At 42.6% G+C, this 12,544-nt stretch overlaps 1 protein-coding gene across 3 annotated transcripts in view; it reads right to left on the reverse strand.

Annotated features, from left to right (window-relative positions):
* Window positions 1-208: 208 nt before the first annotated feature.
* Window positions 209-12,544, reverse strand: part of RASGRP3 (RAS guanyl releasing protein 3) — an 85,734-nt gene continuing 73,398 nt past the window's right edge. For all 3 annotated transcript variants that reach the window (XM_088841547.1, XM_088841546.1, XM_055399625.2), the window contains 5 exons: window positions 11,996-12,143; window positions 6,717-6,753; window positions 4,403-4,528; window positions 3,699-4,063; window positions 209-2,154 (listed from right to left, as the gene is read on the reverse strand). In XM_088841547.1, coding sequence (XP_088697673.1) covers window positions 2,146-2,154; window positions 3,699-4,063; window positions 4,403-4,528; window positions 6,717-6,753; window positions 11,996-12,143 — 685 coding nt within the window. In that variant the 3' untranslated portion in view covers window positions 209-2,145. The remainder of the gene's footprint in view (window positions 2,155-3,698; window positions 4,064-4,402; window positions 4,529-6,716; window positions 6,754-11,995; window positions 12,144-12,544) is intronic.

Raw genomic sequence — 12,544 nt, forward strand, 5'->3', positions numbered from 1 at the left:
AGAATGAGATGGCTGGATGGCATCACCGACTCTGTGGACATGAGTTTGAGTGAACTCTGGGAGTTGGTGATGGACAGGGAGGCCTGGTGTGCTGTGATTCATGGAGTCGCGGAGAGTTGGACACAACTGAGCGACTGAACTGAACTGAACTGAACTGAGCCATGTATATATATAAACACACATATATAAAATAATTTATATACATATATACACACAAATATGCTTGTTTTATTATTTTTTGTTTTCACTCCAGTTTCATTTAGTATCTTTGTCACAGGAAGGCTGATCATATAAAACTTTCTGTATATTTGAAATCTCAAAAATAACCCAAACTAAATGGCAAGTGAAATAACTGCTTTGAGATGAAAAATAAGTCTTAACATTCCTTAACAACAACACAAGACATACACACAAGAAAGTTTTCTTGTACTTAAATTGCTATTTTCTGTTATTATTTTGATAACATGTATTTCATTGCATTTATGAATAGGAATAGAGAGTATATATACATAGAAACAATGCTAAGAATGGCTGTTTGCTTTCTGAGGTGCTTGCAAATGGTGAGTTCTTGTATTTTCTAGCTTAATCACAGCCCCTCACCTAATAACTTTATTTAATTTGCATTACCTTTGCAAATTGATCTCTGGATCTGTTTGGCCTGATTGAGTCAGTTCTAGCGAATTTGAAACAGTATTTTAGAGAGTCAACTTGCCTTAACACGAACAGACTCTCATCTCCAAGGAGAGAGATGAAGGGTTGCTCCTCTTTGTGCATCTAACACAGAACCTGCCCAGAGCACGTATTCAACAAGTGTTTGCTGAACAGAACTGTCTTCATTTACCTAATGGAAAGTGAGAAGAAAGGCATTTCTTTATTAAAGCAACTGCCCCCAAAGAAACTGAGTCTTAACATGGATTGCTCCCAGATGAAGACCAGTGTGCCTCTGTGGATCCAGTTTCTGACTGGTCACTTGGTAGCAGGTCATTCTCCTCACCCCTACGCTCAAACCCATCTCTATTTTTCAATATCTTGAACCAAGTGCTTTCTTCTAATTCATCATGTAAGAAACAGACCCGTGTCTAGTGATGCTGAGTCAAAGGAAGATATTCAAAATACTGATACTTTAAAAGTTTAAATGAAATGTTAATCAGAGGCAGTTTGTGGTGATTTGCTTTCTATGTCTCTCTTTTTTTTAACCATGGATGGCAATTTCTTAGGAAGAGCATGCCAGCTCTCTTTCACAACCAATTTTTTTTTCTTTTTTAACAAAAAAAAATTGTTAAAACTGTTTTGAGGTTTTAAAAATTGCTGGTTGAGTTTTAAAAATATTTCAGTATGTGGTTGGAGGGATGGTTTGTTTTCTCCTTAATTTTATCCCCGAAAACTTGAATTGATTTTTTTAATTGCTACTGACACTTATTAATAGCAGCCTTAGGAAAGATGGCTAAACCTAGTCAGATGGGACAAGTATTTAGTGAATTTTTCCCCATGGCAATTACAAATATTAGGAGATGTTTCATGGATGTATCATGGCTACCTAGTGATGCAGATTTGGTAAGACATATGATTATAAAAGTGTGGCTTGTTGCACATTGTATGGTAAGAACAATGTAAACAGCTTCTCCTTGCAACAGATCGTTATTAGAAGAACCACTGCATTCCAAGCCTGGAAGAGCTTCCTTGCCTCTCAAGAAAATGTTAAGTCCTGGTCCCGTCCACAAAGCACACAAAAAGACCATTAAATCGACTCCTCATTAAACACCCCCCTCAGAAGTTTATCAAAACACTGAAGTAACATTCTCACAGAAAAGTAAAGTCTGAGTTTAGAGAATGAATATCAAGTACATGCCCAAAAGCTTCCATTTCACCCGTATATAAATGGCTCTAGAGAAAGGAGAGGAAATCACCAACTACATAACACATCTCTCTGTGGCACCTCACTAGGAGCAGGGGAGGAGGAAATAAATAGTTCATAGGGTAAATCCTCTGGCCCACAGTTCAGTCATAGATCCCACAGTGTCACAAGCCAGTAAATGTCCAGATATCTTTTCAGATAACTTCCTGAGCGCTGGAGTGTTCTTCAGAGTTTCTTATCTTGCTCCTTCCAAATGCCAACACAGCTGCCTTCAGTGTCCTCAGCTGAAGTCAGCCATCCTGCAATATGAATCAGAACCTGTTGTACCACGGGATCTCTCTTGGTAAAATAAAACTATCCCCAGAAAGCAATTTATCAGATAATTTTGAGGGAACATCACAAATGACCAGTATTTTGTGCTCTCAAGATTTAGAGAGAATTAAAAGATCATGTAGTCCACCCAGCACATGGTGTAAATGTTCTTAAATTAGATTGTAGTGATGGTTGTGAAACTCTGTGAATATACAAAAACCCACTGAATTATATACTTTAGATGGGGAAATGTTACAGTACACAAATTATATCTCAATAAAGCTGTTTTAAAAGTTATTGTTATAAGAGGGAAACAATGGCTCAGCAGGAACTTACAATAAACTTCATATGACTGACGATCATGTGCGGCATCCTTACTGTCTTCAATGAGGAAGGAATTTTGGTTAAAGGTCATTGACATTTTTCTCATCATAGATAACTATGGAGACTGTGCTGAGATCTGATGACAAGTGGAATGTGGAGGTCCAATCATAAGAATAAAGAACATCGGCTTGATCTAGTAGGATCTCTGCCTAACCTAATAGTCTTTATGATTCAGTAGGGAGGCAATGGCTGCCTTCCATGACATTGCTTTAAAGGTTAGGAATATGACACCAATTTACTCAAATCCTTTTCTTAATACACTATAGACTGTTGACTAATAAATTTATCTAAGTCCATCTTGAATCAATTTATATTTTCAGCTTGTTGTAACACATTCCATATGCTTCCCAATTTGCTTTGGATGATTTGAGCATCATTTTTGTGTGGAGGCAAAGACTCTTATAGAATCCTGAAGCCCCCACACCTCTGATATTCACCACCTTCTCCTCCATGATGCTGTCAAAAGCCTTTTTTTTTTTTTTTAAGTAGGGGAAAGAGTTTCCAACTCTCCTCCGTCTGCAAACTTTTTGCTTCCACTGCCTTCTCTGAGTTTGCGCCCTGATTCTAGTTAGAAAACTAAGCTCATGGTTATAGTGTACTGATATATTAGATACACACAAGGGTCCCTAGACATGATATCAGTCCACAGACAGGAAAATCTTCACTGAGTTTTAGAACCCATTCAGTTCAGGTGGTTGGTTTTTTTTTAAGATTTTTTTTTTTTTTTGATGCAGACCATTTTCAAAGCCTATGTTGAATTTGTTACAATATTGTTTCCATTTTATGTTTGGTTTTTTGGCCAAGAGGCATGTGGGGTCTTACCTCCCCGACCAGGGATCAAACCCACATTCCCTGCATTGGAAGGTGAAATCCTAACCAATGGACCACCAGGAAGTCCCTTGGTTCAGTTTTATACATGATGAAACTGAGGTCCAAGGAGAAGAGACCATTTGCCCAGAGTCACATAATTAGCCAACAGCAAGACTAAAAGTGATATGTCTTTAAAAAAACAAAAGTGATATATCTTGTTTTCCAACCACTCTGCTTTCAAAACTACCAGGGTGCCTTGTGGATTTGCTGTGACACTCATCTCGGTCCCTTCCTGCTCCCCTCTTCTGATTTTATCCGTAGTTTGACCAGCACTGACCTCACCATCCTGTTTGGTCCCATCCATGTCTGCTTCATCCTGGTCAGGTTCGAACGTGGTGCCTCGGTCAACAACATCCACACCAGCCTGCACCCTGGGCTTCTCATTTTCCCACTTGGCAAACCCTTTGTCCTTTGCTGCTTTGTTGTGGAACTTGGACTTCATTTTGGGGAAGGTGTGGGACCCTGAGTCCCCCCAGCCAGCCTCTGACCACACAGGCTCGGTCTGGGTGGCCTGGCTGGTGGTGGCCCGCTGCAGCCGCACGGAGATCTTGCCAGAGGAGCCTGTGACCAGTGTGATGGCTCTGCTGTCCAGGTCTCGGTGTCCAGCAGTGACACCAGGGAACTCAAACACCTCATCCTGCACTGGAAGGGGAAAGCTTACTGTGATTATTGTGATTATTTGACATCCGACTGCTTCATAGCAAATGGTCAAAGTGGTTGCAGACAACAGGAGTCTGAAGGGCAAGGTCCTAAAGGAGTAGATCAGAGGTGGAGTGAAACTGGCCTCAGGTCATTGAGACCGGAAAGCAGAGACAGCCTGCAGGGTTCAAGCGTTTTTAGCCACTGCTGCTCACTCTGAAGAAGACCTTTGTGTTTATAATAATGACTCTGACCAGTTTTAGATCCAAAACCCAACCAAGGTGCAGGATTGGAAGGTGAGCAGAGAGAAATCACAGTGGGAAAGAAAGTAGAGGACATTACCTGGGGGCAACGAGGGACTTCCAGGCAGTGACCCATGACTGCTGCCCAAGGAGGGTGCCCGGGCAAACCTCCTGCAGGCCAGAACCAGGAGGTCTTTGCACTGTTTATGACAGTTGGCTCCACAATCTGAAACAACCCAAAGCATCACAGGGGATTAGCATGAGCCTCGTGTGTTGGGTGCTGACCAGGTTTCCAGGGTGGTCTTTGGGCTGTCCGGACTCCCCTCCCCACCCTTGTCTCTGTGTTGAATCTCAGATCCACCGGTGTGTCTAGGGGCAGTGACGGGGCCAACAGGACTCTCTTCCCTTCGTGGGGTTCCTAAAGTTCTCTCTTTTATTCTGTTGCTTCTTCTACATAGTTCATTAAAGTGCTGGGAGCAACAAGCAGGGGCAGCCTGAGGGGAGGAGTTGCCTTTGTCCCCAAACTAGTTGTAAATTACATGGGACTGGGGTTTTTCTCCAGACCAAGATCCGTTCCCCATAAATGCACTCCCTGAGCCAGAAGGAAGGTGAGAAGCCTCAGCGTCTACTCTCTCCCAGGACCTACTGCTGCCTCTCATTATTAATAGCAAGGCATCCCTCCACTCAGGATTTGTCTGCATTTTCTATTCTTCTTCATGTCCCCAAACCTTTTTCAGAGCAAGTGATTTCATCTTTCACTTCCTTTCTCGGCACAGAAGCAGAAGACAAGGTGAGCTTATGCTCAATAAACATGTTTCATTGACTGTGGCTTGGAAATGGCATGCAGCAGACCCTGTGATCGTCCCATGAGATGCTTTAGTTAAGAAAGTAGATATTAATTGCTACTTGGGGTAGAAAATTTTGGCCACTTTGGAAAATAACAGCACAATTATTTCCTGCGATGAGAGTTCTACATTCCTCTTAGAATCACTGGACAGATACGGACATTTTAAAAGGTATATTTCTCTCTCACCATCAAAAAGGAGCTTTCTCATTATTTTCAAAACTGTTTCCCTCTAAATCAGTGGTCCCCAAATTTATCGGCACCAGGGACCAATTTCTTCATGGAAGACAATGTTTCCACAGACCAGGGGTAGGAAAGATGGTTTGGGGATGATGCAAGCACATTACATTTATCATGCACTTTATTTCTAATCTAATGCTGCCACTGATCTGACAGCAGGTACTGGTCTGCAGCCTGGAGACTGGGGACTCCAGTCCTAAGTGGTCTAGTTTCAAATGGTTTTGTAATGACATCATGGAAAGATCAAATTGTAATGATTGGTCTGCTTTAATTAGACTTTTCACTCTATGTATCTTTAAGAGAAAATACCATATGAACAGAGATCTTAGGGTTTAATTGGTTTTCATCTTCATAAAATTGTGTGTGTATATGCCTGTCTGTCTAGTGCATAAGGGGGAGAAACCAGTATCTTTGCTGCTTGAAAGGAACAATTCAAGTTAGACTAAGACAACTGATTCAGAAAACTAAAGGGATTTTTTCGTTCCCTGAGCACTAAAGGGTGACTCCCACAGAGGTTTAAGAAAGCTCCCTACTCTTTGTAAAATGAGAGCCAAATACTGAAAGATAGCTAGAGAAAAAAGGCATCGCAGGGAACATTATTAATCTGAAGGCATTCTGTGATTACAATATTTCCTTTTGTGGTTTTGTTATATTTTTTAAGAGCATTATCAGATTCTTAAAAGAACCAGTATGAACAGTCTGCATAATACATATTACATAATAATATGTAATAATCTTTTATCTACAAGTAGCAACAAAAGTATCTACAATTTTCATTTATTAAATATATATTTATTCAATTGCTATAAATTTCAATTAAATGGGGGGAGTATATGAGCAAATTCATTGAAAAGGGCAAAAGTGTCTCCTCTTCTCTCATCATCATCTATGATTTAGTAGAGACAGGACTAGCTATGTGAGAGCCGAAAGAGATGCATAAGTATTACAGAAATGAGCATGGGTTCTTTTTTTTTCCCTTGAAGGACAAAGTTCTTATATACTTATAAATAAAGTTCTTATTTCCATTGGGCTTGCTCTCCTCAGAATTCCCACCTTGAATGTGCTAATGATGAGCAGGACATTTTAGGGACAGGGATTAGATGTGTGTGGGATGATAAGTGTAGTTTGCTTGGAATAAAATTCCAGCCTGGGCTCTCCGAAATGAAACGTCAGGGAGTCCTTTCCTGGACACATTAACTCTTCAGTTGCCAGTAGCCCCAAAGCCCCTGGTTCCCCAAGATGCCGAAAGCTTTAAAGTTTCCATCAGACGATTATGTCTTCTGCCCCAAATGTCACATTTAAAAATTTTAACAAAATAACGATTACATACCTTTGCATTTGTATCCTTGTTTGATTATGCCCCAGAGCTGTAACAAAAAGACAAAGGAATGTCAGGGAATCCGAAGAGAAATCTGGAAAGAAAACAAGGCCACAGAGAAGGAAGTCCTGGGAAACGTGATGACTGGTGGAGCACAAACAGGATGTAGCTGCTCCTGACACCCTTCCTGTCAGATAGAAGGACCCTCTCCCAGCCCACTCCAGCTGGAGCAATAACAGGAGTTTGGCTTCCGTTTTCTTACTGGGAGCCAAACGGGAGCTGGGATGGGAAGCTGATACTGGTGAATTTATTGGACTCTGTTGTAATGCGCTCTCAGCAAAATTCACAGAAAGATTTTTGTCCCTCTGCCTTTGGAAGCCCTAGATCCCTCTGCTTTCCTTTCCTTTTCTTTTTTTTTAAATTAGGGTATAGTTACTTTACAACTATAGTTATGCTTGTTTCTGCTGTACAGCAAAGTGAATCAGCTATATATATACATACATCCCCTCCCTCTTGAGCCTTCCTCCTATCCCCACTCCTCATGCCATCCAACTAGGTCACCACAAAGCACCAAACTGAGGTCCCTGCGCTGTACAGTAGGTTCCCACTAGCTATATGTGTTACACGTGGCGGTGCACACACAACTATTCCCAACCTTCCAATTCACACAGCTTTGGCGCCCCTAAGGGCTTCCCAGGTAACTCAGCTGGTAAAAAATCCACCTGTAATTTGGGAGACCCCGGTTCATTTCCTGGGTGGGGAAGCTCCCCCGTCAAAGGGATAGGCTACCCACTTCAGTATTCTTGGGATTCCCTGGTGGCTCAGATGGTAAAGAATCCACCTGCAATGGGGAGGCCTGGGTTCGATCCTTGGGATGGGAAGATCCCCCAGGGGAGAGCATGACAACCTACTCTAGTATTGTTGCCTGGAGAATCCCCATAGACAGAGGAGCCTGGTGGGCTACAGTCCAGGGGGTTACAAAGAGTGGGACACGACTAAACACTAGGCACAGCAAAGCACACAGCACAGGAAATTAAGCAACCCAAGCAAACCATCCTACTAGAGCATTTGAATTTTGCTTGGTTATTTTCTGAGAAGCATTTCTGCCTTGATGGAACACAAAACGTCCAAAATGTCGTTATTCTATGTACCCGGTGTTTGGTCTGTGCCAGGGCTGTGCCAACCCAGGTAGAAGTAGGATGCAGGAAGTGACAAGGGAGTGTCTGCCCAGGCAGTTGAGGATTATCACGGTGGTGACAGTGTCCTCACAAGCCTCTGCCATGCTGTAACCTCCGTGAAGAAGGGCACTTCCCATGTTCTTTCTCAGGCCTCCTGCAGCACTTGCATATGGGAACCAGAGACATCAGGAGGAGGGAGCATGAATGAATTAAATGGGCTTAGCCCTAAAGTTGGAGAAGCTCCATTCCTAACCTCTTCGTGGTTAGGCTGAGTGACTGATATCTACCTAATAAAATCATTTTGATAGAAACAGGGCTGGTAGGGGCTATTGACACTGACAGGGATGTCGTGCGCAATGTTATAGGAGAACAATGCCCTGAGTGTGGGCATCATGGCCCTAGGAGAAGAGCAAGTAGCTGCTGTTTCAAGGTGGTAGGAAGGTTGCTCCTTACTGTCTTTCTCACAAGGAAATCCCACCAGTGGAGAGTGATTTCTTTGAGCCTTAAAAGTAATTTGTTCCTTCAGAAGACATTACAAACGTCTCTTGGGACAAGGTAACATTTTGCCTTGGAGACAGGAAGGATTATTAAGACAACTAACTGGAAGCAAGGCCTCAGATGTCTCGGATGACTGGAAGAGGGATGGGGAGGTGTCACTGCAGAAAAGGAAGTAGGTAGGTAGGCCAATCACGTCTGTCAGAGCTGTAAGGACCTTTATGGTAAGTTTTCTTCCCTTTTATAAAAGGCTAGAGTCTTGATGCAGGAATTCAAATAATTTGCAAGGTCCCACATCTGGGAAACTTTGTGGGTATGAGAAAATGTTTCCTCACAGAGCCCTTGGTCTTTGTAACAATAAAAATAACAGTGATAGCACTGAATGAACTCTTGCTATGTGAAAGGCAGTTTCACAAAGAAAGTGAGTAATGAGTAAGCTATGTGTAGCAATTCATTTAATGCTCACAGTATCCCTGTGCTTAGCCACTCGTCGTGTCTGACTCTGCGACCCCATGGACTGTAGCCTGCCAGGCTCCTCTGTCCATGGGGATTCTCCAGGCAAGAACACTGGAGTGGGTTGCCGTGCCCTCCTCCAGATCCTTATGAGATAGGTAATGATAACTTTCTTATTTTTATAGGTGAGGAGACTGAGCTACAGAGAGGGGAAGTCATGTGACAAGATCTCATAGCCAGTCAGCAGGGAAAGAAGAAGGTGAAGAATGTGTCGCTTGAGGAACAGGAAGCCATGGATCCTGGGTGTTTTGCATGAGATCAGAGCAAAAGCCACTGATCTAGGACAAGAGAGGATAAGGTTTAAGAAGCATCTGATTATCTGGCTATAGCATGTTATTAGCACAGCTGCAGAACCTGCTAAACTGCTGAAAAAGATAAAGTCAAGCATGAGACCCATGAGGAGGGTAAGTCAGAGCATTGCTTGCTAATGCTTACTTAAGAACCAGGAGACAACACGAGGCAGAAAGAGGCTCTGGGTCAGCATACAAGCCCAGGATAGGAGAGGATACTTCCCATAGCCCTTTGACTGTGAGATCTCAAGCTTGTGTAGGAGTGATTGTTTGTGGTGGAAGGAACACTGGACTGAGCATCAGGAGACCTGAATATGAGTCATGATTCTGCTGTTCATGATCCAATGTGACCTTAGGAAAGTCACTTAACTTCTCTGGAGTTCAAAGTAAGGGAATTAGCAAAACTCTTTCAGCTTTGGAATTCTAATTCTAAAATCAATGTATTTCAAGCAGTGTCTGTTTGCCTTCCTTACCCTCAAAATGGAATTTATTTCAAAAGTATGTGGTACAGGCACTAAAAAATAGTCCTTTCTACTCCCCCATAATTCCCTTCAGTGCCCATCTAGAACATGATATTTTATAAATCCCTTTGAAAACCAATGAGATTTTTTTTTTTTTTAATATGCCTGTGTAAAGATCAACTCAAATTGTAGCAATGAAATTAAGTATATTTTGGAAAGTAAAAAGGGCTTTTAAAACTATAAATGAGTTCATCTCAATTAAACTCAAAAAGTATCAAGGCACACTGAAAAACAAAGAGAGAAGGATTTACTTTGAGCTCTGTGGCATGCAACGTCTGATATCATTTAATCATCAAAACGACATGACAGGTAAGTTTTAACCCTCCCTTACAAATAGGAAAATAGAGACTCAGAAATGGTCAATAACTTGGTCAAGGATATAGAGTTAAGGGCAGAATTGAGATACAGAGTTCTGGACTCCAAGTCCAGAGCGTTCTACCTGATCACAGCTGCATCTAAAACCTAGTGCAGGAAATGTACTGTGATGAGTTGAGGAGGGGAGTGTGGAAGCTCCAAGAATCCTACCTTGTTGCTTCTACAGAACCTGTGCCTCCATGGGAGGGAGAGACTTCCAGAAGCACTGGGGAATGGAGATAAGACCTTGAGATTTGATAAGGACCAACCAACTCTCACACCATGCCAGGGTCAGAAGCCTCAACTTGACTTTTGGTTGAGCCAGGCCCTGGCCAAAGAAATTTCCTGGGCGTCCCTCTGCAGTAGAGAGTTGTACATGGCCCCCTCCCTCTCGAGCATTTTTCAGGTCTAGACACAGGCAAAAGTCCCCCTCAGAAGAGAGAAACATGAAAAAGGAGACGTATTTGTTTGATGATCAAGTGGTCAGGTGACACAATCCCAGTGGCGTAGCTGGTAGGAGAACCTCTCTTTCCCTGGGGTGGGTGGAGAGAGCTGGCCTTGCCCCTTGACCACAGCAGCTGCTATGATCACTTGGGGCCATCTTTGATGTAACCACTGCCTCTAATTTATCCATTCTCAGAGGGATGCTTGAATAGAAACTCCTGCCCTTCGGTTCCTCAAAGCCAGTTATTCAAGAATGAACGGGAGGGACTCCCCTGGTGGTCCAGTAGTAAAGACTCTGCCTTGCAATGCAGGGGATGAGGTTTCAATCCCTGATCAAGGAACTAAGCTCCCACATGTCTCAGGGCAACTAAGCCTGCTCACTGCAACTACTGAGCCCATGCAGTACAATTAGAGAGAAATCCACATGCGGCATGAAGTACTTGCCTGCTTCAACTAAGATATGACACAGACAAAAAATAAATAAATATTAAACTTTTTTTAAAAGAATGAAAGAGAAAAATATAATTTAGTGGGAGCTTATATGATATCAACTGTGAATTTCGTATGGGTCCACAGCGGGACATGACTGCTGAATGAAGCTGACAAAACTGAGTTGGCACCTGAACAAATGCCACTCACCTGGCTGCTGGGCTACCCTCGTGTAGGTACCACATTTTCCATCTTTTATTACTAGGATATCAACTAGAAGATGTTCAGAGCTCAAGGGTCTTTGTTTAACACCAAGGCCAAACCTGATCTTAATTGCCAAAGAATCGTCAAATGTGGGAAACGATGTGTACAACCTTCCTTTGTTGCAGTGGTGTAGGTACAACCAGAATACCTGCATTTGAGTCCCAGATCTAGTCATTATTGGCTGTGAAACCTGGGGAGAATTGGGTTATCCACCCTGGACCTCCCTCCCTTCATACACAAATGGGGAGAGTAAAACGCCCACCTCCTGGGCTACTTATGAGGATCAATCACTCTAATGTCTCTAAATAGTTCATTCCTGTCAAATGCCAAGTAAATGTTATTTATTATTATAACCACCTTATCTTTGAGAAGATTTTTTTCCTTTCTGAGCTATGAATTATTGAGCCACGTCATGATAGATTTCCAGTGATTGACACCATATAAAACAAGAACTGGGAGGAGCTGGCTATGAGAAATACCCCCACTTAGTTGTACCCACCTAGTGATGAGTGCCAGGGCTCACTGGGCAGAACCTTTCCCTGGCAGGTAGAAACAGTCAAACTGCTCTCTTGAGTTAATAGGCCTCCCCAGCCTTCCCTGTCTTTGTCAGACCTGCATTCCTAGAAAGAGTGTAGCTAAACCTGCAGATCTTGCTTTTAATCGAATGTTTCATTTCAGGGAGCCATCATAGTTTACATGATCTAAGACAGACCATAGACTCTGTTAGTGGACCATTTTCCCACATTCTCAGAGAACTGCACAAATCACTACATACAAGTGAAAACACTGAAAAACAGACTTACAAATCCTGCACAGTGTTCACAGAAGGTTGGCTTGAGATAGGTCATCTCCTGAAAATTATGGACAAATCCTGGTCCCATTTTACAGTGTAGTTGGGACTTAGCTCTCAGGAAGTAAGCCATCATTTCATCCTTACTGATTAGGCCATCCCTGTGAAGAGAACCAAGAACAGAGGGCTCTTTAAATGCATGCCGCTCAGTAGTTGCCACACTTAAATCACTCGCCTTCCAAACCTTTGTGACCAAAGCAGGTGGGAATGTTCGCTATCCTGTTCACACGTTCACATCCGAAAGGAGAGGACCTCAAAGGACAGCTTTCAGTGCCAAAGCACAGAGCGTGTGTGTGTGTGGGGGGGGGGTGGTGACTTGCACACTGTAGCACAGAAAGTCTTCTTCGTTACAAATAGTAGCTTCCAGAAGTACATCTCCTTTCTAGCCTTTGCCTCATAATAGGGTTTGCAAGAATCAGGTTGCCTAAGAAAGGCAGAAAACCATGATAACTGGACCCACCATTCTCAAATTTTTCCACCTGATGTCATCCAGATCACTACC

Source organism: Moschus berezovskii, chromosome 11 (assembly GCF_049115385.1).
Source record: "Moschus berezovskii isolate FMDL1 chromosome 11, NW_MosBer_1.0, whole genome shotgun sequence".
Lineage (NCBI taxonomy): Eukaryota > Metazoa > Chordata > Mammalia > Artiodactyla > Moschidae > Moschus > Moschus berezovskii.